The sequence below is a fragment of the Stegodyphus dumicola genome, chromosome X2, assembly GCF_044657685.1.
Source record: "Stegodyphus dumicola isolate Sdum_Otavi_A_Nest chromosome X2, ASM4465768v1".
Taxonomy (NCBI): Eukaryota; Metazoa; Arthropoda; class Arachnida; order Araneae; family Eresidae; genus Stegodyphus; species Stegodyphus dumicola.
The window spans coordinates 10,840,425-10,867,814 of NC_140781.1; the positions used below are offsets into that span (position 1 = coordinate 10,840,425).

The following is a 27,390-nucleotide window of genomic DNA, read 5'->3' on the forward strand; positions in this document are numbered from 1 at the left end:
GATCAGAACAAACCTGATGTAGGCACGGTTGGCAAGTCTTGAAAAGCAGTAGTGCTCTGTTCTGTGTGATGCAGTTAGTGTCATTGCTTCATGTAGAGTTCCTGGGGTTATAACCCTGTTAATATACTTTAAGGTTCGAATACACCAGAGGTAGTAAGTTGTTTTGCATTAATTTTTACATTTTTGCACTGTATCTTGTGACCATGGTAAGGATTAATGAGAAAACTTTTAAGGGTGATCAGTTACAATAATTAAATTAGATAGTTTGATACACTTGGTCATTATAGATTTACATGGCCACTATTGAATTTTATTAAAAATATTTGTTAAAAAGCATTAATAAAATTAAAATCTAATAACATTTTGCAGTTTAAAATACATGTAATTTATGACATTGATTCTTAAACAATATTAGAATTTATAACTACACATTGAAAGTTATAAAACATATATGTTTTGTAGCAACAATGCGCAGCAAAATATTTATGCATCTTTTTAATTTATATCTCCTTAAGCATCTTTCTGAACAATCAGAAATTTGTTTCAATAGGCAAACCAGTATTCCCACTAGTTTCTGCGTGCTCTATCTCCTAACTTGTTAATCTCTCCATAACGTATCTAATGAGGTTTTCCTTGATCTGGTAAAAGTTAAATAGTTCACAGACGTCAGGCAAATTATCAATATGTCTGAAAGTAACTACACAGTCAGATAAAGGTTTAAATAAGCCTCTTATTTAAAATGAACTTAGAACATAAAGTCATGTTCTTATGCTAGAAAAATACACTACAGCTTGTGGTGACATAATTAAACAGGAACAGTAAAATTCAAATTAAAAGTGTCGACTAGTAGACAAAGACTACAAAATTTAATTTTAATCTAATCTGACTCAGTAACTTTTTTGTTGTAACAAATTCAAATGTTGGCAGCAATAACGCGAAGACGAATAATTGCAAATTATTACAGCTGACAGGAACTAAAGCAGCGTGCAAGCAGAGGCCAGAAACACGCTGTCTTAGAATGCAGAAACCTCACTTTAAAATCTGTCAAACTGATTTGCATTCTGGAGAGGAAATGGAAAGGAGAAGTTATAGTAAAGGCAGAAATGGTTAATTTACATAATAATAACTGCACATATCTTTGAAGAATAATTTCCTTTCCTTTATGCATTCAGTTAGTTTTTTCAATATGTTTCCTCTGAATTTTAGAATTTTTGGATTTAATTAAAAATTTCTGTTATTCTAAAAAATTAAATGCATTTAGAATGTATAGAAAAAGCTGCTAATTTTACTTCTTTAGTAACATAAACATTCAAAATAAATATGAAATGAATGGTAAAGGCCAGTGCGACAAAATTTTCAGAATTTAGTTACATACTGAGCAATGAAATTTACAAATGGCAAAACTTAGAATTTAGGGCAAGCACTGGGAGCAGAATTCAGGAAGGCACTAGGCAGCAGAATTTACATTCCACACAGATTGCATTAGGTGGAAAATGCCTAGTGCCAATTCTGCGTATGATTCATCGAGACATACAAGATAAATTTTTTAAATTGTCAGCTTTCAGTTTCTTTATTAATAGAGAATATCATTTCTATAAATGCCTGTTATAAGATAAGAAGGATTTTTGATATTTTCCATGCTTGTGTAGTGACAAGTAGACAAAATAAAAGGGAAGATAAACATGTTAAGAAAAAGACTTCTAGTATCAGTACATTCAAATATTACGTTTTCATAGTTCTTCCAAAAATTCTCCAAAAAGTAAGAAATTCTTCATAAACTTTTTGTAAATTACATCCATTACATGTTAATACCATGAAGAAACTTTTCATTTTGTCGTATTTGTCTGGAATCTTTCAGCATCATGGGTCTATAAATATTGCCTTCAAATCCTTCTAAAATTTCCAAATTGCAGTGTCTAAAATCCTAAAGAAAAATTACCCCTATCAATTCTGCAGCAGTAAAGAGCCAGAAATAATTTGGAGGTGTGTGTAAAATTAATTTTATACAAAAAAGTGTAAAATTAATTTTATACAGAAAACTGATGCATATTCTGAGAATTCCAAAGCCTTTGCTAAGAAATGTTTTGTAGACTGTGCTTTATGGCATTTATTACCAAGTTAATTTTTTAGATACAAAATATTGTATAATAAGTCACCAAAAAGGAAAGTTATGTCACTCTATAATATGACAGCAAAAAATAATGTTTTATTTTAATGCTATTTCTTAAATATAATTTCAATATATTACCTTTATTTTAACAAAATTTATCAATGCTATAAAGTTATTCCACGATCTCTGAAATAAACATTTTCTATACAAACTGATCTTAAAATTGCCAACATATTGATAAGTCGCCAAATTACGAAAAGTATTATAAAATAATTCCCGACCCCCAAAAGCGAAAATTAGTTTAAAGGCTCTTCATTAGAAAAAAATGAAATAATGTAAAAATGCTTGTATTTCACTTCCTGCCCAGAAACTATTATCCTATTGTTCAGCTCCCCACTCCTTTGCAGTGTTAGGTCTGCGGGCAGAGACGAGATACCAGCCAGTGATTGAGAAATGGCTACCGCTGCTGGTGGGGACTTGTCTTTGACCTGTTTCACGCACACTTGTCGTGCAGTTCTTTCATGATAGAGGAGTATGCTATTTCCTGCAGACCAGTGTGTTTGTTTGCTTGTTCCTAGGGCACCCCTCGTCTTCTCAAGGCATTTTTGACAACTCAAAACTTCTACAGCACGTGTGCGACCAGCTCGACCCTTGTGCTGTTGCTGGGCATCCAGACACGAAATAATAAAAATTGAAACATGGCAATTTTTGAATCTGCATTTCATGAAGAAAAGCCTCTCGATGCCAAGGAAAGCTCAACTACCAGCGATGATGCCGTGGAGGACCTAGTGAGTTTTGAACCTCTACTGAAAGCACGAGATATTTCATGCATATGAAGTAAGAGAGCAAGCTGTCTGGACAGCAGCTCCCAGCACATTTCCAAGGTGTGCGCTATGAAGTGCAATTCAAACGTTCTATGAATGTAAAAAAGCTGCCTGGTTGATCCTGCCAGTAGTCATATGCTTGTCTCAAAAATCAAGCCACACATATCTTAAGTACATCGCAAAACCACGAATGGATCATTAAATCAGTTGTGGTTCCTTGGATCACACCTTACTATTTGGATAACGGTGGCAATTCTAGAGCTAATACATGCAGAAGAGCTCCTCTGGGGACGAGCACTTTTAGACTAAAACTAATCGGACCTCGTGTCCATATCATGTGGTAACTCTGTATAACTTTGGGCTAATAGGAACAAATTATAACCCATTCACCCATTAAAAAGATAATCATATTTGTCAATGAATCGCCAAAAATACTCCTTCAAAATGCCAATTCACACTCCAATTTTGACAAAGTGTGACAGTACCGCATATCAATGATGGTTCCAACCTCCAAAATGTCCAGCAGCAAAACTCCTTGGGCTGTGAGGAGCAGTTTACATGCAGAGCAAGTTGCTTTGAACTTCTTAGACAGGTGATGACGGATGTTTCCACTCCATAGATGCAGCTTTTGATTTGGGCATGAAATGGCAGGTCCACATTCATTATCCATCACAATTCGGAACAGAAATTCATTGCCATCATGATGGTAATGCACGAGATGTTCCAGGCTGACTGCCATAAGTTGTTCCATGTTGTCCAGGGTTAGCTGTCAGGGCACCCATTGTACTGACACTTTCCGGTATTGAAGAACGTCATGGATGATCTCGTGAGCTCGCACATGTGCAATTACAAGTTTTCTCAATACTTCATTGATGTTGATAGCTGTCACTTTGACTTTTAAATCCCGACAGAACAACAGCTGTACCGGAAAAATGACTTTCTTTAATGCCGGCTGCAAAACAAGTGTCATACCAGCATTCCCTTCTCCATTTTAGAGTGATTGCCTGTTTTGTCAGACCTCTGGGTGGTCCATCGCTGCTACTCAGCGTAGCTACTGGCTATGCATTGTTTTCTACTTATCAGTTTTGCTTCGTTTTGGTGAAAGCCCAAGGTTTCATCTCGCACCAATATACTTGAAAATAAAACAGAAGCTATCTCTTTTTCAAATGTTAGAGCACTGTCTCATAATTTTAGAGCACTAACTTTTCCCTTGCACTATTTAATTCTTATAATGGCACCTCGTTTCAACGGCTCAGTCAGAACAAAATTAACAAGTTACCAAGAGATTTAGAAATTGAAAATTCGCCGATACTGATTTTGACTATTCAGAAGACGGAATATGTTTTGATCAATCTTTTAAAAAAGATAAAGACTTTGAAGACAATGTTAATAATTTATTTGAATAGAGGCAGCCAAATGAACATGTCAGAGCCGAGATTACTGGGAAAAAAAAAAGAAACTATATTTACAAGATCCTAGTCTAATGAAATAACACTGAATTTTTCATGTTTGAACAAATTGGTTCAGGTCTGGTAAATGAGCTAGCAGTACGGTGCTTTGCGTAGGTTTCCACATAAAAATGTGAGCCAGTTCTTTGAAGTCCTCCATGAAAGCATCACCACCTTTAGCAAAACCCCCTATTGTACTTTGTCAATTGATGTTTAAACTTCTTAGCCTTAAACAGGTTTCTCCCGTACCCTGCTCTGAAGCACCGGCGATCCCTACGTGGTGACCAAAACATTGGGTCATTTACCATTAAGTTCAATGGGTTTTGACGCGACCGGATGCAAATATTTTGTAATTACGTCATAAATATACATATAAATGTATATATTTTCTTTTCTACAACACTTCAGAGTCCTAAGTATATGAAAACAACATATTTTTAAACAACATTTCATTCTGAACGGAATTAAATGCTACACTTTTTGCAGAACTATTTTCTTAGAATGGTTTAATTTCAATGAAATATTTTCACAAGTTTTCGTTAATTACATTAGAAAAAAAAATAAGCTAATTAGATTTTATTCGGTTAAGGTACAAAAATTAAGATCAAAGTTTATTTTGTTATTAATATTAAAATTATGCATTATTTTTTTTCTATTTATAGAGCTTCTTCCTAAAATACTTTCTTAAATATGACATGATTTTTTGGCTTCTGAGGCATCTTTTAAATTGAAAAATATAAATCAATTTATAATTAATGCTCTCTATTTGGTTCATTTTAAATTAGAAAATTATTAGAAATTAGCAAAATACTTTAAATAGTACTTAACTTTCTCTGAACATTTCTGAAAGGGAATAAAATAAGGATTTTTTTAAAGTATTATTTAAAACTTGTAACTGAGTTATTATAAAATGTAAGGGGAATAATTCTTTTAATTATACTTATCAGATTTTTTTTTTTTTACCATTAATTTCAACAATACCTATTCCAAAACTCTTTATTACTTAAGTGCACATCTCGTAGCATTTGCTTTACAATGCCTTTTAACAGATTGCTTTCCAATACGAATAATTCTTGCTTAAATAGTTTTATAACGTATTTGTCAACAGGATTTCAATTTATGTTTACAATTCAATATAAAGGTTATTATATATTTAGATAACATTTATAATCATTATACATTAGATACATTTAATAATTAGATTTCTTCACAGTTGTTTATAAATGAATTCTCCATTTCAAATACATTTATGAATAATTTAATGAATATTTATGTATTTTGTTAAAGGCAGATACATGCTTTTTGCAAGCACATGCATAAATACCCATACATTTCATATTTTTCATTTCCGGCATGTGCAAATCTTTAATTTCTGTGCATTCACTATATTTTATTTTTAATTAACCCAAATAAGTAAAACGTGTAAGCCCAAAAGGGATTATTTTTCAGATATATAAAATTAAAATGATGAGTTTAAAATGAGCAACAGTAAAGCCTCTCCTCTAAAAAATTTTAAAAGGTACAGGTTACAATAATATATGGATATGAAAAAAAATTATTTTATTTAAAACATTTTGGCATTTGGAACATAAAATAAAAGTAGCAAATACTCTATCAAGGGTATCGAAAGACTTATACAATTTTAAAGGTACCATAAGATATTTTTCATTCTTTAAGCATAACATTTTTGTTAAAATTTATATTTTTGTAGTTCAACAGCTTAGACTTTTATAAAACAAATTCATAATAAAAATCTCTGTTGTTAGTTATCGAAAAATAACCAAGATGTGATTTTTGCGTAAATGTCACTAAACTATACAAATTGCTATTATCTATCACACTATGAATGTTTCTTTCATATGAAAGTGTCCCTTTTTCGATTTGTATGGAACTGTCGTGTGTCGAAATACTATCAGAACACTGTCAAGCGAGCTTCTGAATGTAAACAAAGAACACACCATCTGGTGACCGAAGCTTCGAAGCAGTACTTCACTTCTAGTGCCGGTTGGCAACTCCTTCCTTTCTTACCTCCATGGAATAAACAGATTTCATAGGCTTTTGTCCTCTTGTACAACATGACTATAAATTGCTTTCTCTCCAAAAGTTCCTGATGAAGGTTAAGATTATATTAATTAAGACAACAATTCGACAGCTATCTGTCTATGAGGATAGATGCACTAACGAAAGATTTCCTAAGGAAAACTGTCTCATATTCACACTACACCCAAAGAAAGCCGCAAGACCAGTTGTTCACCTGAAATTTAACTCCGGTGGAACTGCCAGGATTCAGTGATCTTACCACCACACTCTCCTTGGTGAGTCCCTCTACAAAGGCATCCCCATTTTGAGACAACTAGTCCTCGCCTGCATTGTCAAAATCAAGTAAGCAAAAAGCATTCTACTGTTAATATTAATCAAATTTTTTTTCTATCTAATAGTATTTGCTGTATATGCATATGTATTTTTATGCTATGATTAAAACTTCAGTTATTTTGCTAGCTCTTTAAGATTATCAGATTTAATGCTGTTAAAGTCCCTTCTAGAAAGTAGGTAAAACCACTGTTATTGTTTAGTTCCTTTTTATACTTGAACTTATGAATACTAAGGTGTTATATTGGCCCTTTTATTGGAGTGCATAAAATGTTTATGAACCGTTAATTTCTTTCAAAGATCCTCTATTATAAAGGCAATTCTGTCTGATTTATCAGGAGATAAATAAGAAACAATTGCCTGCATAATAGTTTTTATGATTTTCATTCTTTGTAAATTAAACCAATTTACCTATTTTTAGACACTCTTTTAGGATCTCTCAAAAAGTATTTAAATATCATTCCAGCTCATGCAGCTCCTAAATTCAATCAAAACATCAGTTACTTTGCATAAAATTTCGGCCAACTTTAATTTGCTGAAATTCTTATACTGCTCAAGAGATAAAGGGCACTCATAAGTTAATAAAAAAATTTACCTTTAAAAAGGAATGTTATTTTGTCTGTAATATGGTATATGCCAACACACTATTAAATGTATAAGAAATAGGACTGGATTATGGAAAAGTAGGCGTACGCTATCTGCTTAACTCCTTAACTGCCACGGAAAATGGACAAGATTCATTCCCCAGTGCCACCGTTTTTTACACATGCACGCGTAGTTATGCGGCGTATTGGGAGAAAATAAGTGCAAGTTTTGCTGTCTAAAAACTGTTTACTTTCACAAAATAAAGAATAAAAGAAGAAATGAAAATACAAAATTTAATGTTTAGAGTAAAAGTATAACAAAAAGATGCAAGTATAATAAAACTGATGTTTGTATAATAAAAAGATGTATAGTAAGAAGGATAATCAAAATGATCCCAAAAAATGAAGTTTCGATCAATTTATTTTTGAAGCAGTGATGTGCAGGTTTCAGTGTTATACCTTGTAAAATCAGTATACCTAAAAAACCATGTTGCCTCGAAAATGGAAAGCGTGGAGGCGGCATAGAATAAAAAAAAATATGATTTACTCAAACAGAAACACGAGAGCAATAACCTTGCAATCATTAGTCATCACTGCCAAACATATTTGTAAACACTGTTGTATAACAGTAAAAGAAAATGGCAGACATAGAACAAAAAAAAAAAAAAGTTTTACTAAAACAGAAACACGAATAAGCGCAAAGTCAGTCATTACGAAGGCAATCCCATAAAAAAGTCTCCTTTTGGGGGGGGGGACGTAGAGAAAGTTTTAATACGGTTGTTGGCAACACTGTCGTGTGTGGTGCCTTCTCCACTACCACATAAGCACACAGGCGCTTTGCTTGGATGCTCAGTCTTGGCTTGGCAGCCATTCGAAATGGAGCTCCCGATAAACGTTACCGCCAAGTGCGGAGTGCGCGCAGTTATTCGATTTTTTAATGCAAAAGGCGTTAAACCGGTTGAAATTCACCGCCTATTGACGGAAGTGTATGGACAGTCGTGCATGGATGTCAAAAACGTTCGCAAGTGGTGTAGAGAGTTTACAGCCGGACGTACTGAAATTGATGATAAAGAAAGGAGCGGGAGGCCGTCATTTGCCGATGAGACAGTTGCGAAAATTAAGGAACTCATGTGTAAAGATCGAAGGATCACTCTGGATGCTCTCTGCATTTTGGTTCCTGAGGTTTCCAGAAGCACCATCCACAGGATTTTAATGGAAAAGTTGCAATATCGGAAGGTGTGTGCAAGATGGGTGCTGCGTATGCTGACAGAAGACCACAAACGGCAACGGGTTGATTCTTCCCGCGAATTTCTTCGCCGGTATGGAGACGAAAAGGACAACTTCTTGGACTCGATTGTCATGGGTGAAGAAACCTGGGCATTCCACTTTACACTCGAGACAAAACAACATTCACGCAAGTGGCGGCATCCCTCTTCTCCCAAGCCACGAAAATTCAAGCAAACACAATCTGCTGGTAAAGTCATGGCAACTGTGTTTTGAGACAGGAAGCGGGTACTGTTGGTCGACTTTCTGCCTGCTGGGAATACAGTCAATGCTGACAGGTACTGTGAAACACTGAAGAAACTTGGGCAATTCAGAACCGGAGAAGAGGGATGTCGAGCAAGGGTGTAAGCATTCTCCACGACAACGCCAGTCCTCACGTCGGCCGTCAAACCACCGATCTCCTGCAAAATTCTGGTTGGAACCTCATTACACACCCACCCTACAGTCCGGACTTGGCACCCAGCGATTTCCACCTGTTCCCTAAGTTGAAAGAACATTTGTCTGGACGGCGGTTCTGCTCTGATGATGAGGTGAAAGATGAGGTTCAACACTTCCTGAAGGGCATGGCAGCAAGCTGGTATGACATGGGCATTGTAAAACTGCCACAGCATCTATAAAAATGCATTGACTGAAATGGCGATTATGTTGAAAAATAAAGCATTCTTCAATCTTTAAAGTGATGTAGCAATTACAGAAAATAAACGGTTCTTTGTATATCTAAAAATATAGGAGACCTTTTTTTGGGGATTGGCCTCGTACTTTCACCATTTCAGAACATCCCCCTCTCCAAAATAGTATCCTCTTTTGCAAAATCTGTCAAAGTCATTGTGGTGTTGCATTCCAAAGCAAATGATAGCATTTCAGAAGGGCGCATACACATTGGCTGAGCAAGGCACACCCATGGCAGTTAAGGGGTCAAGCGGATGGATGCTTTCCTGTAAATCTTTTTAAGAGAAAACTGCTTGCATTTACATTCCTGATGGAAAATTTCATGTTATCAGCCCGCTCTCTGGGGTTTGATTAGATTGATTTGGTTTGCTTACTGAATTACATCAAAGCATGCAACAGTTATTTGTATAATGGGAGGGATGCCTTCGCAGATGTCCTTCTAAGAGAAGCTGGCTTGTATCTACATTACACATTGCGAGAACCATGAAAATGCCTATGAATCAAACTCTTTCACTGGGATTGAATCCTGAGCGAGTCACAAGTGTCCACCCACCTTTACCACTGTGCTACTAAAGGGCCCATCAAAAAGAAAAAGTATTAAAATAATTGGTTTAATTTACTAACCTATATTTCTCAATCGAAAGTACATAAATTAGGTATCTGAGGCGATTATATTTGCGAATAAATAAACTGTATTGCACTTTTCTTCAAGATTTCATATTGCGATGCAATTATTAAACTAAAGTTATTTCTCATGAATTTATTTTGGTCCATTCAAGATTTAAAATTTTTTCCAAAGAGAAAATTTCACACTTTAAATAAAAAATACACAAGAGGATACTTTATGAAAAATATGGCATTAACAGTTTTCTTAATTTTGGTTTGGAAATATTCCAGGGTAATCATTTCGATTACTAGAAGAAATATGAAAAACAGATTTACCACATTGTAAGTGTAAGCATCCAGTATGGCCTTATTCCTTAGAAAATAAGATTACTCTTTTAAAAATAAATTGAACAATTTATTATGTAAAACATACGTACATCCATCTCACCTAAAATCAAGCAAACTTCAACCTTTGGATATAATGATGGTTTTAGACAAAATCTGCCTATGAAAGGAAACTGACGTATAATTCTTTATAAACATTTAAAACTGTTCTGAAAAAGTACTTTTGATGAATTCACATTTTCTAAAATTTTAAATCATAGATTAAAAATTCACTTTAGCAAATATTAAAATGAAGCTTAAGAGCTTCCTCTCTCCTTGACGCCACGAAAAGTGGAAGTTTTAAGAAATTCTCATCAGATTTCACTTCACTGCTTCAGGGTATAAAATGGATTGCATGTATAGATCGAGATCACCCCCTGCTAACATAAACAAAAGCCAGTTTTACAACGAAAATTCTCTTTAAAGATATGCCTCCTTTGCCTGATAGTTCAATGTAATATTTGCTAAAGTTAAATGATCAAAACAACCCATATAGTTCTGATTTTCTAGCAGATTTAAAGCTTTGTTATTGCTATTTAAAGCTTTAATATTGCTGCAAGTTCATCTAAAAATCTAGCTGTAATGAATCTTATTTTAATTATTTCATTAAATTATTCATTACTATTATTTTGTTAATGAAAGTAGATTATAAAAAATCACATTCCAACCTGCAGACCTATAATGCTAGTTTATATTTATTATATTTTGTAAAGTTTTGTTCTCGTTTCTAATTTCTAATAAGAAAATATGTGAATATAAATTAAGGGTGAAAACAGTCATAAAATTTACAAAATATTGTGAGATAGGTCAGAAATAGTGAATGATATATAAACATTGCATATATTTTGCTCTAGATAAACATTATATTGGACATAGGTTAATTTGAATTAAAGCAAACATAAAAAAAAAAAAAAAAAAAAAATCACAAATATAGCAACCCATTCTAGACTACTGAACAGCATCCAACAAACATGTTAAATTTACTGCATCCATGGAGGGGACAAATGACCACTCTATCGACTTTTCCCCAATAGGAAAAAGTCAAAGAGGGGGAAAATATTTTGAATCGCATTGATCTGAAGGCTTATATTATGAGAATTTTGGCCATGTTTTAGGTTAATCATGTCATCCACCATCCTGACATTTTCATCTGTAGTGGCCTTTCATGTCTGCCTAGGTCTCAGTCTGTCCAACATTTGCCAACTACACTCAATGAGTGCGAAGCACCATTTCCGCACTATTTGCTTTAATATCACATCTGGCCCAAACATTTCCACAAGGCGGTTATGGATTTTTGCTAATGAGACTCCACATGCCCATTCATAGCGGACTGGACTACAGCTCTCACTTCGTCCTTAGACCACAAATACAAAATGCACATTCTCTCTATATCTACTGGGACCAGACTCAGAAAGGAGGCTTATTTCCGCTTTGCGCAGGCACCGCGACAGTGCCATCTGCTTGATCATGGTCAATTGTTACCCAATGGTGTATAAGAAGGGTTAAAGGTTATTCCTTTGTGCGACTCTTCCCCGATACGATCCTTGCAGGAGGAGTTAAAGGACATACTCTAATGTCACTATGTAGCATAGTTGAATAAATGATAACCTGAAAATTTTAATAGTTAGCTGTCTGTTTGAATTCTAAATTGCAACCAACAGAATTTTCTTGCAGCCACACACTTTTAGATTTCAGGCAAAATATGAATAAAGATTTTATATTTTTCTTTATATTTCTTTTTAATATCTAGTAAAAAGTTTCAAATTAAAAAATTTTTTTTGGTAATTGCTGCTCATCGGCTACTTTCAAATTGTGCACTGGCCTGTGTGCAATGCAAGTTTGAGACCACAGTTGTCAAGTATAGTTCATGTAACATGTCTTCTTGGGCTGGTGCAAAGTGCCATAAGACAGGGGTATTATACCTCCTATTCTTCCAATGGGGAATTTACTTTTGGTGAAAATAAATGGATACAAGTGTCAAAAAAAGGATTCTATTAATGTGAATATTGCAAGAATTTGTCACGGACATTTTCTATGCAGTGATTGTTAGGATGACATGAAAAATTGCTTGCTTGGATTGCCACAAAAGAAACTAAAAATCCAATAATGCGCCAAGTAAAGAAAAATAATGCAGAGTGCTTTTGACACACTACATGGATTAGGAGTGAAGAAATTTCATTTTGAGCTTGACCACGAAAATGATGATAGAAATAAAAATCAGATACCAATGATTTTTAAAATAGAACTCACAAATTACTATAAAAATGACCGATGAAAATATTGGTGAATATCCTAACCGTAAAAATAAACAAGAATTCATTGATAACTTGTAAAAAAACAAAGATAACTCAACATTTCAACTAATTTACAATCAGATAAAATGGCAAAGGAATTTCGTATAAAAAAGATCTTCCACTGCACTTCTCTTGAAAGAAAAAGTTATTCTCTTTAAATACTCTGAGCAAATCTGCTTTGTCAAACTTACGATAACGATTTTGTACTTATTTAAATGTAGTGTACATGTACAAATAACAGTACAAGTTAGATAATTATTTAAAAAATATCTGCTATATAAAATTGGAAGAGCAGCATGCCAGCATAAAATTTATAATTACGTCAAAAAAGCAATCTTAGCTTAAATTTTGAATAAGACTAACAATTTCAAGGGCATTTTAAATGCAAGTTCCTCTTCTTCAGCTACAAAAAAAAAAAAAAAAAAAAAAAAAAAAAAAGAGGACATATATATATATACTCAAAACTATATGCCAAAGTAAGTTTTTTTGGGGGGCCTAACTTTAAAAAGCTGTAATTATCTTGAAAAGAGTAATAGAATTCTTCCACTTAGTACTTCCACAAGGTGAAAAGATAACGAATGCCATAGTTTTTTTCTTCATAATTTAATAACATATACACACGGAAAAATCTTCAACTTTTAAAAAAACACAGCATATTTTATCTATTATTTTTAATTTAATAAATAAGCACTTTTTTTAAATGTTATAAATGCACACGTAATAACATCTCTTCTAAATTACAGCTATTTTTTCATGCACAATTTTTTAAGGGTGTTCTTCAAATTTAAAATGTTTATTATTTTTTTTTTTGCTGTGAATTGCATCTGTGCAGTCAGTGACAATATCAGTCAGTGACAATATGACTACATCATCACTCCTCACTTCTTGTTTCAGTGGGAAAAGCTCTATGAACTAGCCCTCCTCTTCTATGTCCTGGTATATAGGTGTCTTTTGCATTTCTGCAGCTGCTTGTTTCTCCACTGCTGTTTGATTTCCTGAGCAGAACTTATATTCAGAGTCACCCTCATACTCCCCATCAGAAAAATATTTTAAATGATGCAAATATTCAGGTTTTGGCATTTTTTTTATTTAAAAATCAGTTTTGGCTATCACAAAAATCTAATCTTTCAGACAGCTGCTGTGTTTCCAGTTATATTTAGTAAATTTAGTAAAAGTTTATGCTCAATACAAAAAGGTTCAAGCTATTTCATTCACAAAATTTGAGATACTTGGTATGTACATATAATTTGTCATTCTAATATTCAAGGTTTTAGGAAAAGAGTACTTTTGGTTGGGATGAATGAATTCATATGATTTAAATGCATATCTGTTTTAAGATGTCAAACTAGCACAATTTTTCTCCACAGAAAAGAAAAATACTGCGAGATGAAACAAAACATCAAGCTGAATTACCTGAAACCTTGACATCTTCAGGGAAAGATACGGCAAGATTTCAGAGTACAGGTGTGGAACTTTGCTTCCAACTCAAGTAATTTTACCTCACATTTTGATTTAGTTTTATCTTATGCTCGATTTACTGCACAATGTTCCAGAAGTTAACAAAGAATGACAATTTAGATATTAAAAAAAATAAATAAAAAGTGAGCACAAGATTATACAATATGAAAAAAGTGCATGACTTTGGCAACACTAATTTACTAAAATTCTAATGCAATTCCAGAGGACCTCAAAAACAAAGCATTTGCAAAAGCCTAGCTTACATCTCTCTGATTTAAGAAAGGCAAAAAGTTTAAGCCCCTGCATATCGTGAACTTGCCCTACTTCAGAACTCACCATTAGGACTAACATTTAAGATTTCTGATGTACAGTACAAAGTCCGAAATCCAGACTGGTTGGGACTTCGGTGATTCCGGATAGATAGTAGATCATCAATTTAAATCTGGTAAGATGGCATGCCGAAATTATACAATTAAAAATATGAAATCATAATTTATGAAATAAAGAACAATAATGATCTAAAGGGTATCAAAATTTACAAGAAAAAGCTTAATATTTATTTGTTTACTTTATTAAACATTTCTTTCAATGCAAGTTGTTTAAGATGCTTCCACAAAAAATTCAAAAAGTTCCTTTTTCTTGTGTCATATACAGTGGAACTTCCAATGCCATCCTTCATAAAATATATTCAACGGAATTTAATACTGGGAAAAAATAACACTATGAGGCCAACTGAATCATGATTCTGTCAGGTATATGCACATATTATATCACAATATGTTAACACTTGTATGAAAAAACTTAGATAATATAATTTAGTGAAAAATACGAATTAAATTTCATTGTTTGTTGTGGGAAGACAAAAGCACAGATTTAAATAGTATGGATTTAGAGAAAACTGGTGTTGTCAAGTTAAGCATTTACTTTGTGATGCTATAAATGACATTTATTACCTTCATCAAATTTTTGAAAGAGAAGATCAACATGAGCTCTGTTTCCCGGCACACGATAAATTCCTTCAGAATCTAAACCTTCTTCTTCAATAAATTTAATGCATTTTTCAACAAATAAGGGTGTAGGATTGTCTTCAGACTGCATAAAGTCTTCAATGCCTTGTATTTGTTGTGTTATAGTTCCAGTCTTTCCTTGAGCTGCTTTCTTTTTCTTTTTTTCAGTTAACCTCTTTTGCCTTTCCTAATGAGATGAGTAAAAGTGCACTTTTTACATGAGTAAACAACTTAAATTTTATTACATACAGAATATAATTACATGGAACTCACAAATTATCTTTCATATCAAAACTTTTCTGTACATAAATGCTTTCATTATTGATATTAAGCATAATTTCTCACGAACACCAAAAATTATACTTGAATAGTGTAGAAGTTTAATGATATATTAAACAAATAATGTTTTTCAAAGTAATGCTAATAATGATGATCTCTACATCTTAAGAAAAAGTATATAAAATCTATTCACCTATAAATACACAGCAATAAAAAATCAACTGCTAAAATGCTATAAAATAATGAAAAAATATAAACTATAATGGTGTAGGTAATTTCTCCAAATTTCAAAATGCTATTTTTCAAGTGCACAGGTGATTTACTCTCACACTAAAAATATTAATTCATGAATACATACATGCAACTTAAGGCATTTATTCATTAGTTACATCCAACATTTTATAAAAGCATAAAGCATACTAACATTATTTTTCAGAATATTTTATATTTTTAAATTCCAAAAGTATCTTTTAGTTTTATTATCACTCACTGGAAATTATTCACCCTTTCTTTCCAGAATTGTTTTAAAGATAACAAAAAATTTCAATAATGTACTCATCTAAGACTTACTGGTAGAAATGCTTGTCACTTTTTCAGCTGTTTAATTTAAAAGGTTAAAGATACATTCTGTACTTTGAAAATGTGAATTTTATTATCTGAACATCTACAAAACCAGTCTTCAAGACAACCATTACTAGTGCACCCTCTGCCCAAACAACTAAACATTATCCACAGAAGCTGTATTTTCCAAAGTTTTAATAATTTTACATTCATTAAATGTCAGTATCTTAGTTTATAGGGGGTGTAGTGGTATCAGAATTATGTAACATGTTTGTGGTATTGACACATTTTGCTAATCTCTTTTTTTTTTCATGTTACAGAATTAAAAAATTGGGCTTCCACACAAAATAGCAGATAATCATAATTGATGAGCAAATTTGGACAGTTTACAATGGGTCAATGACTACTTCAGGTGAATTTAGAGTCAAAGTTGGCCAAGACAGCCATAGATTAACAAACCTCATGAACAAAATTTTGGCTAGATGGTTTAGTCAATCAGCAGATAGGGAAAACAGAATATTTGTATGTTGCAACTGTTTTAAGTAATCACCTGAAATGTGGAGTGGCTGCCATGATTAGGATTGCTGGTAGGGTAACTCATTAAGGCAAAACAACTTGGAGGCTATCTTCTAATGGGGAAGCATGTTTTCGTAGAAGACTTTTTGAGGGAAGCTAGCTTCTATCCACATTACACATGGAAGGTCCTATGCAGTCTTCTTGTGTGCAGGGATACAAACCTTGGTCGAACTACCAGTGTTCAGCAACATTGTTGCTCAGCCATAGTGGACCATTAGGATTGTAGGACCAGAACTTTTGGAAGAATGTGTCATCTCATAGTTACAACAGCAAGCTTGTTGAGAATGAGTTGATTCCTATCATTTTGGGCCTGTGTTTACAAATTAGATTTATGCAAGATAGTTTATTTCTCCACCACATTACTATCATTTACAAACTCTGGCATGAACACTTTGGACAAAATGCCATCTCACTGATTTATCTAAAGCTTTATGGTGTGGTTTTACACCTGTATTCACCTATCCTCAATCTATCAGACTGTTTTCTTTATAGGACTTGCGGGAAGGATAATGTTCATCACACTGACCGTAATACCTTAGGTGAGCTCAAAACATAATTAAGCACAAAATTCTGGCTATTTTTTCCAATTTTCTCATGAAGGTGGTGTTTAGTGTTGCAGTCTGATTACATAAAAATGCTAGAGGGCAAACACACAGAACATGCATTTTAAATGTTGGTTCTTATGTACTGTAAGCAGCTTAATTTGTTCATGCTTTACTCTCCCTGCATAATAAACAGCTTTTACATTGCCTGCTTAGTTTAGGGCCATACATTCCACCTATGGTGGTGTATTTAATTATGGCAAAGCAAACTGGGGCTATCTGCCTAAGGGGAGGGATGCCTTCCTGGAGGACTTTCTAAGGGAAACTGGCTCGTATACACGTTACAAACCACGAAAACGCCTATGCAGCCAGCCCGTTCGTGGGATTCGAACCTCAGACCGAACTACCAGTGTTCAGCGACTTTACCGCTTGGCCGCTTGTGGGCCTTTATTCCACCTATGATTTAGAAAGAAACAAGTAGACATGAGTATTTTAATTTTTTTTTCAGACATCTATTATAACTAGGCATATAACTACCATAAAAGATTATAAAATCAATTTCTCAAAGCATGTAAAATCTTATCGCTTAATCACTTAGCAAGCATGGCTAATGGATGTCCCATGACCTGCATCTAGTGCACATAAAGTTTATTAAGAACTGAAAAAATGCTTTAAAACACTACATTAGAAACTGTGTTTTGCAGTGCAAATAAAATATTAAGCCAAGTTAAGTGAAAGTTGCCAGAACTTTAAAAATAGGTGAAATATATTGTAAATCAGGTTGGTGGCCACATGGCTGAAATCTGGCAGTTGACAAGCCTGTAAATTGCATTGATTGTTTAGCAACATATGCAAAAAACAAACAAATCTACCCATTTATTTATACAATACTGGAATATTATCCACAGAGCTGGTTGATACTGGATGATAAAATCAGGTGAATGTTACTGCATTCAGCAAGCAAGCTCTATTTTGCAATTTTTTAAATTACAGAATGTTGCCATATTTTGTCAGAAAGTTCATATTTCATGATAAAAATCTTCAAATTTAAGAAAGTTTCATGGATTAACTACACAGCAGCTTCTTTTAATTGATATCATTCATGTACAAGATCAGCAGCATTTTCTTCAATGCAATCTGGAGTTCAATAGTAGCAGATCTTACTTTTAAATACTACTACTTATAGTACATTTTTTTGATACAATGTTATATAGTACGGTATTCTGACATTTTAATCTAGCCTCAAAAGCATAATAATTAAGAAATAAAAGTACCCACATAATGTGCCGTGTAACACAAGGAACGAAAAATAAAAATCACTCTTTTATCAGCACAGGCGTAAATTATGACTAAAAAAATATAGCTCAATTCCCTCACATTATATCTGTTAGGTATGAGTGGGGCAGAGATGGCAACTTATTATTTTAAAATACACAGTTCCAAATAAAATATCATTGCCCCTCATTTGGTTAGAGTGTTACATAAAAATGCATCCTCTCCTTTATCGAAAACTAGATAGTTAAAGCATGGCTACTGAATCAGTGAGAATGCCAATAAAACCAAGATCATATTTAAGTCATTTAATGCATTTTCAATAAAGCTCAAAATGCTATCAACTGGTTTGAAGCACAGCAGACTTTCTCACACGAGTATAACAAACGAACATTTGAAGAATTTGGACAAAATAAAACAAAAAAGTTAAAAATTTCCAGACTTCTCTAATAATGTTACACTTACATTGACAAATTTTCAGAAATATTACAGTAATTCCTATATTAATACTGTGGTGGAAATATGCAAGAGACTGTTCTAATGCAAAAGCTCATTATCGTAATATGACGCAATAACAGATAAGGTTTGCAAATCTGTGCCATGGACAAAGCAAAACATGATGTACCCTAGGGGGAAAAACAGGATATGAAATTGGCAATTTCATTTACAGCTAAGCTACAGAATGAAACTCAGCATTTTTACCAAGCAACAGTTTCTGACAAGGGTTGCAGCATAGCACATACAGAAGCCAAATGGTTGTGCTGATGGGCATCTGTAGTTTATGAACATTAAAATAGATGCAAGATAGACAAAATAGACCAAGAATACAAGTTTGAACAATGTGAGATGGGTGGACATAGATGAATAATTTAGCCCATTAAATGGCTACAGTTCGATATCAAGAAAATAGTTTAAAATTGTCTCCAGGAAACAAGTTCAACAATGCTATGAAAAAATTGCAATACTACCTAACAAGTGCAGAGGTAGACTGCAATATCATTATTAACATGTTTACATGAAGAATCAATCCTCTTCAACTGGCAAACATTCCGTAATAAGAGTGTAAGATGCCTTGTGATAGGCACAGCAGAAGACAGCATAAACTTTCATAACATAAATCATGCATAAGACAACATAACAGAAAATCTACACCTGACTTAAGTACACCAATACTATCATTAACTACATATCACTCCATTTTCTGTATCAGGCATGATATACAATATTTCACCGTGACCTTCGAGAGGGAGAAGGCCATGACACTTAGTAAACATGGCAGAGCTTTCCGTCCAACGTTATCGTCGGAAAGTCGTCTGAATTTTTAAATTTTCGTCGGAAATATAACTATCATGTTGCTTAGTTAATTAAAATAGCTGAAAGAAAGGAGGCATTATATACATACACACTTTTTAAGCTTTTTACAGATATTTTAATTAACATTGTGCATAAATATAATTGAAAGAACCGAAAAACAAACGAACATTTTACAAAAATTTAAACGCTGATTGAAAATTACCACTGTCATGATAAATTGGGAAGGGGTTCTTAAGATAATAATTAATATTTTACCTAAGCTCAAGTATTAATTTATTCGCATTTCAGAGCAAAATATATATAACCATCAACTTCTATATCTCCAGCGTATGTAAATGAAATGCTGTATAAATTAGCTAATAAATGTGATAAAAATATTTCATACAAGAAACATACCTAAATCTTATAACAAAAAAGCCTTCCAACATTCATATTTGAAATGAAATAACCTAACAAACAACATACACAACTGGCAATAAAAAGCATATACATGATAATCATAATTCCCATTATCCTAAAATTTAGAAGCTAAAAATATGTATATGATTGAAAGAAATGGTGCTAAGAAACATCAGCATTACTACTAAATATTGTAATCCATAATTATTGCATTTTTAATCATATAATTTTTAAAAACATTAAATTTTACATTAACTGCAAATTGCAGTTCTGTTATTTTTCTCTTGGAATTTGTAGTATATCTGTTGGTATGAATACGAATGTTGCAAGTTATGTTTTTTAATTATTACATTTGAATACATTCCATTTTTCATTGTTAATTTTTGTACATGCTTGTGATAGCAAAAAAATTCAAGATAAATGGGAAAAAACTTTTTGTTGTGTGCTATTTAATGAAGAGCAGATTTAAATGTGCAATTCTTACTATTGTGTTTATTATTCAAATCATTTCTACATAGTATCCGAGGGAAAGTACCCAAAGGAATGTTATAGATTTGAAAAAATGTATAAAATGACCGTGAAAATCTACCATTGTCTAAATTTAGCGTATATAAATATATTTACATATGATCGAAAGAAATGATGTTAAAAATCATCAGCATTGCTACTAATTATTGTACTTTTAACAGCTTGCTATTTAAAAAACATTAAATGATTTTTTATTAAATAGAAATAGTAGTTCTGTTACTTTTTTCTAGTAACTTTCAAACACTGAATAGTTTATGTTTTTTTTTTTAAATATTGCCACATACACTAAATATGTCGAAGTATTTCCTTTACATATGCTGGAGATATAGAAGTTGATGGTTATATATTTTGCTCTGAAACACAAATAATTTAATACTTGAGCCTAGGTAAAATATTAATTATTAGGTAAAATACTAGTATACGGTGTAGCCTTGGCGCGATTTTGAAAATTATCGCCAACACCAAAAATGATCCAAAGAACGTTTATATACTATACCAAAGATTCTTTGACTATACACTATGTGTGTAAATACACGGTAAAAGTTTACAATTGGGTGCCCCTTGTTTTTTGGAGATTCTTTTTTGACGGCAAGATCGGCGTCAGGAAGACACAATTTCAAGATGGCCGCTACACAAAACCAAAATAAAAAGTCAAAGAATTGCATAAACTGTGTGTCCATGTACACATCAATTTGTTTTCACTTGAAAAAACATCCCAGAATTGCACAAACTAGGCATTGCACACTGTTTAAATTTGTCCATGTACACATCAATCTATTTTTATTTAAAAAAAAATCAGGATGCTAAAGCAAAGTTACACTATCATGGTAACCAGAAATACGATTTCATCGCCAAAATTTTACAAAAAATTGTCGCTAATCGAAGGGGCACCCAATTCTACACTAGAGCCAAATACATAATATATACTATATATAACTATATATATTCTTTGAATGACCCGTTTACTACTCATCGTTTGTCCCGTTTTTACTGCTCATCATAAAGTCGCCAAAAGCAGCCAAATCCCGTGTGCACAGGATGCTAGGATTAAACCAATTATTATCCTAAGAACCCCTTCCCAATTTATCATGACAGTGGCAATTTTCAATTAGCGTTCAAATTTTGTAAAATGTTCGTTTGGTTTTCAGTTCTTTCAATTATATTTATGCACAGAGTTAATTAAAATATCTGTAAAAAGCTTAAAAAGCTTTAAAAGTGTAAAAAGCTTAAAATGTATGTATATAAAGCCTCTTTTCTTTCAGCTATTTTAATTAACTAAGCAACATGATAAAGTTATATTTCCGACGAAAATTAAAAAATTCAGATGACTTTCCGACGATAACATCGGGCGGAAAGCTCCGCCATGTTTATTAAGTGTCATGGTCTTCTCCCTCTCGAAGGCCACGATTTTCCAACATAAGATTCCCTTAATCATATAATCCACAATATACTTTAGAAATACTTTCATCATCAGTCCAGTTTACTCTAACTATATCCAGCAGAACTTGTTTCAGACTAGGAAGATATTTTCCCCCATGCACAACTTTCTGCAAGACATATAGCTGAATTTGCATCTAAAAGTTCAGAAATATGTGCAGTTACATTTTTCAACAGAGTTAGGATCTGAAAAAATATGTGTAAAGAAAAGCAGAGGTAATGTGACCCAGTGCTGAATGATTTCTTCTGTTACAAAATTTCATTGATGGTTAGTATGCAGTACAAGGTCAGCCAGAAATCAGTTAGCATTTGAAATATTTACATTTCAGTGAACTTACAATGCATGGTAATGCAATTAATGCATAACTGTACAAAAACATAAAAGATTTTTTACAAAGGAATTTTACTACATATTTTTTTTTAATTGTAAACATGATTAACAAATAGCAATCAATTTTCAAACTTCTGAATCTATGAGACTGCTTTCGATGTCCCCAGCAAGCTGATGGTTGATAGCATCATCCCACACTGCTGCATCTTTCCACAAAATAGCTTTTATTCTAAATTTTTGGACAGAATTATGCAATATACCTTCCCTTTAGCATTAATGCCTGATGCAGTGACATGGTTAATAAGTCACCTGATAATCATGGATATTCACAGACTAATAAATAATAATAAAAACTGCTTAATTTGCATATGCTAATAACTCCTACAGCAATACATGGATTTTTCACATCAAGGAACGTGAATTCTGAATTAAAATAGAAGAAATAAAATCTTTGAGAGCTAATTTATAGTTGATTCATAACGAAAAGTTTTATTTGGTTTTGTGTAAATTAACTACAAAACATTTTCATTTGGTGAACTGAATTTCCTTGAAGCCTTTCTCATTCATAAAAATGAATACTTTGTTAATGACAGGAATTCCAATCCAGGTCTTCCCAAATTCTAATATCTTAGCCTTTTCATGTTTCATTCCTCTTTTCCTTGACAGGCTGTACAATGACTGTTTTAGCCTTGCCCTGCCTACTGAGTTCCATATAAAACATTTCTCACTTCTATCAACTTTGTAAAAATTTTGTTCTTTAAGAGGAAGATTTTAAAGCAAGCAATGGCTATCTGACAACATGAAGGGATCCCTTTTTAAAAGAATTGCCTAAAAGAAGCTGATTTGTATTTATGTTAGATGGGGGTAAACCCAAATACAGACAACCCATTTGCTAAGGCTCTAAATATCAAGGGCCTATGTATACCACCCTCACAACCGATAAAGTTTTATTCATAATTTAATGCCAATCAAGTTTTTTTTTTTTTTTGGCCCAATCTTAAATTTTACACCAGCATGCTTCTCTTCCAATTAAATATTATAGCAACCTTCAAATCAAAGAATAAAACAAGTCAGCTGCCAAAACATTTCTCTCCAGTGTTTTGAAGGCACATATGAAGTACTTAGAATTATAAAATTCTAATTAAAAATACCAGTAGATGTAGACTACAATGAAAACCATTACTTGTAAATTCCACTTCTGAAAGAAACGAAGATAGGATTGCTGCCATAGGAAGAGATGGCTTTGCAAAGGAGTTTTAAAGGGATAGTGTCTCATACTCACACTGCAAGAGGAAAACCATGAAATTTGAAAGCAGCCAGCTTAGTGAACAACTAGAAGAATACTGGTGGATCAAATTACCACTGCTCGATTAATTTAAAACACTTGGTCACTTGGTTGGCCCTCTAATAATATAATATTTTGAAGCCTGACAGCTTTCAAAAGTAAATTTCTTATAAAAAATGATTCATGGATTAACTTAAAATAGCATAGCAATAAATCATAAAATCTACAACTAGCTCTCTTGTAAGACAATTTATTGTTTGAAATGCTTTATTTTAAATTTGATTCCAAATTTAACTTTTTTTTTTAAAAAAGGGGGCAAACCATTAAAGCATACCAAGAATCAATCATTGAGAATTTACAATTTCAACTGCTTAATGGAGAAAATCTTGGGCAAAACAATTAATGAGGAACCTCAGAAATATATAGATAGCTGTACCTCCTCTTTCAGTCTGCGTTTCTCCTGTTTTTCATCTTCTCGACTTTTTTTCCTTTCCTCCTTTTTCTTAGTAGTTTTATCATTTTCAACTTTTCCCTAAAAAAATAATATCTTTTAAGATTTCAGACATTTAAAAGTACTTTTTATTATACATGGAAATAAAATATTTAATGAACTATAAAACAGCTTTCTAAGATTAAGAGATTTATGTTACTTTATAAAACGATGTTTTATTATTTTTAAGGGTGGTATAGCTAAACAATAAGTGCTTCATCTAAAAGTGTTGTAATTATACCCTTATAGTAGTAGTAGAACCATCTCTTGGAGAGGCAACTTCGAAACTAGAATCTTCTTCTTGAGGTGGTATTGAAGTGAGAGATTGCTCTAACTTTAACTTTGCTGTAGAAAAGATAAAATGAAAATGCTTGTTAATAAATGAAATGCAAAGCCAGGGAAAAACTATTAAAAGAGCATGAGTTTTTTTTTTTTTTTACATTTAACACTTACTAATAGAAGCTAAAAGGCAACACTGTGTTGATTGAAATTAAGCTTTTGATAACTCAATAACTTTTAAAATATTACTAAATTTTGAACACCAGCAAAATGAAACTCTTTTTGCATAAAAATTTTGTTCTTTAGTATCTGGCCTTAAAAAAGAGATCAGACGATTTTCCATTATATTGACATAATGAGTACCTGCCTTTTTTATACCGTAGGCAATACAACCAATCTTCCATATATTTTTAACACTGTGAAGATAAGCTGAACATACTTTAAAACAAAAGAAAGAAAGGGAGGGGGAATGAAAAAAAAAAAAAAAAAAAACTCGCAAGTAAGCAGATAGGAGGGTAATTAATTCTTCTTATGACATTAGAAAATGCTGCTTAATTGAGGATTTTCTATAATAAAAATTAATTCACAGCTTAATATTCCTCTTAATTGATAGCCAAATAAATTATACATAAGTTAGGATGATAAAAGCAGATTTAGCCTTTTCCGGGATGGGTGGCCACTATATTGTCAGTTGTGTGACCTGTTTGAAAGCACCCTGTTGTCCACTTTAATGGTCATGTTCCCCTCCCATTTCCAGGCTAAATGATTTGGAAGAAATGTCAAAGTTGACATCCCTGGAGTCTTCCTAAGGGAAGGGATATCTTTCTGTAGGATTTTCTAATGGGAACTGACTTGTACTTTTATTACATGCGGGGAAAACCACAAAAAACATGCAGCCAGCCTGTTCACCAGGATTTGATATCCAATAGAAGTACCAGCGATCAGCAATTTTACCTACTGACCATTGGTGGGAGAGTCAATGTATCTGCCTTGCCAAAAATTTGCATGTAATTTGCCCAATGATTTAGAAATTATAAAATTTTAAGAAAGGAAAATAACTGAAGGATAAAGCAAATTTGCATAACCCGGAAAACTGGAAGATCTGATAACAAGTTAAATAAGGAATTCTAAAATAAAAACTTCATATGTAAAGTGAACTCAGATACCATACCATTGCTACTGTTGTCAACAGTTAATTATAAGTTATGTTAGCACAGGTATACATCAATATGCAAATTAACTGCACATAATAAGCACTTGCTATAATGAAAACTCATAACAGTATTATTTTATTCCTTTTCCAGCTTGACTGTAACCACTACAAAACTGGAGGTACAAACCACAACTTATAAAAGATCAGCTTTATGACTGTTTACAAAAAAATAACACAGCATCAAATGATGGCGTATTGGCCAAAAAATGAATATTACCGTATATACCTGCGTACAAGTCGACCCCCCCACTTCCGAAATCGATCGAGAAACTTCGAAAATTTTTTTTTAAGTACTACATTTATTCAAAATCATCTGAGAAAAAAAGTAAACATACAATAAAAAATACCTTGGTAAATAAAGAAAACCAAAATCCTTCAACGTCCGATTCATGGTTAGATTCGCCAAACATTTCATAGAACTCTTCTGTCGTCATTGGCTCGTCATCATACATATTTTCAGTCTCGAACTCTACAATCACTACTAGAGCCTTCGTAGTCATTTTCACTTTCAAAAACAGCATCATCTTCCATGCCGTCTAGTTTGTTGCTAATACAACACTTTTTAAATGATTTTATAATCATTTCAGAGGGTATTTCGTTCCAAGCATCTTTAACCCACCGAGCAATTAACGTAATATCGGGCTTTTTAATGTTGCCTTCCTTTGTAAATGTTGGTCGAAACTGTTCAGTTATTGCGTGGGCTATTTTTTTAAATTTTGACCTGTACGCCTGTTAACAAAAGTATTTCATGAATGAACAATAACTATTATAAAGACTTATACGTACGTAAAAACTATCTGCATTTCTCTTTTCTTGGCGTTTTTATTGCTCGATATTGATCGGTTGTTTGGGGGCCGAAAATTCTTTGGTTTAATCGAAACTTACTCTAGTTAAAGTAGGAAACTATGTGATTAGTTCGTCACATAATTTAAGTCATGAAATTACTTCAAGTGACTTATTTGATAAGTCGTCCAATTTGAGTGCGGGAAGAAAACAACTGCATTATATAAAGAAATTTTTGAACTTCCGATTCTTTTAATTTTTTATGGCCCTGCGTATAAGTCAACCCCCCACTTTGAAGTCTTTTTTTTGGTCCAAAATATCTCGACTTATACGTGGGTATATACGGTAAATTATTTTGCTTATCATACAGATGATAAGCACCAAAACAATTAACCTGTATTTTCAGGAAAAGGGGACCTTTTTTTTTTTGATTAATTTGCATTAAAATTAAGAAAGAGTCATTTAGGATTTAACTCTGAAACTGTACAGAAGCACATTTTCTCATATTATGTAAACTACCAATTCTGTTTAACTACAGGTAGGCCTTGAGAAAGCAAATGATGCTTGCTAACTGTCCTTGATTGTGAATGTACTCTTCACAGATTTAAATCAATATTATTCAAATTTTGTGGTTCAAGAAAATAAATTACAATAGCTTTGACATTATCAAGTATTTTCACTGAAGTTAATTCATTAGCCATCAAAGCTGCATTTGTGCAATATCGTGGGATAGCGCTAGTGGATGGAATTGTGAATCCTTTTGGAAAAACTGCATTTGAAGTTTTATGGCTCATACTACATTGCTTGGAGTAATAGCTTAAAATGGTATATCAGTGGTTAGGTAATTTAAAATCAAGATTGTAATGCAATAAGATTTATGAAGGATTTTTTTAAAAATCAGAACAACAGTTATGCAGAAGGAAACTGAACTACATAGAGGAAAAACATTCTCATCAGGTTAGTTAATACTTGATTAGGTAGCTTTTAGCATTAATCATAGACATACAACATTAAATATGCTTTATTGCCAAGTTGTTTCTGTCCAACAAGTTTCTTTTAAGTC

General features: G+C 32.8%; 1 protein-coding gene across 14 annotated transcripts in view; it reads right to left on the minus strand.

Moving 5' to 3' along the window:
• RhoGAPp190 (Rho GTPase-activating protein 190) overlaps positions 1 to 27,390 on the minus strand; it is a 209,204-nt gene that overhangs the window by 11,069 nt on the left and 170,745 nt on the right. For all 14 annotated transcript variants that reach the window (XM_085809046.1, XM_085809044.1, XM_085809048.1 and 11 more), the window contains 3 exons: positions 24,294 to 24,397; positions 23,999 to 24,094; positions 14,985 to 15,225 (listed from right to left, as the gene is read on the minus strand). In XM_085809046.1, coding sequence (XP_085665172.1) covers positions 14,985 to 15,225; positions 23,999 to 24,094; positions 24,294 to 24,397 — 441 coding nt within the window. The remainder of the gene's footprint in view (positions 1 to 14,984; positions 15,226 to 23,998; positions 24,095 to 24,293; positions 24,398 to 27,390) is intronic.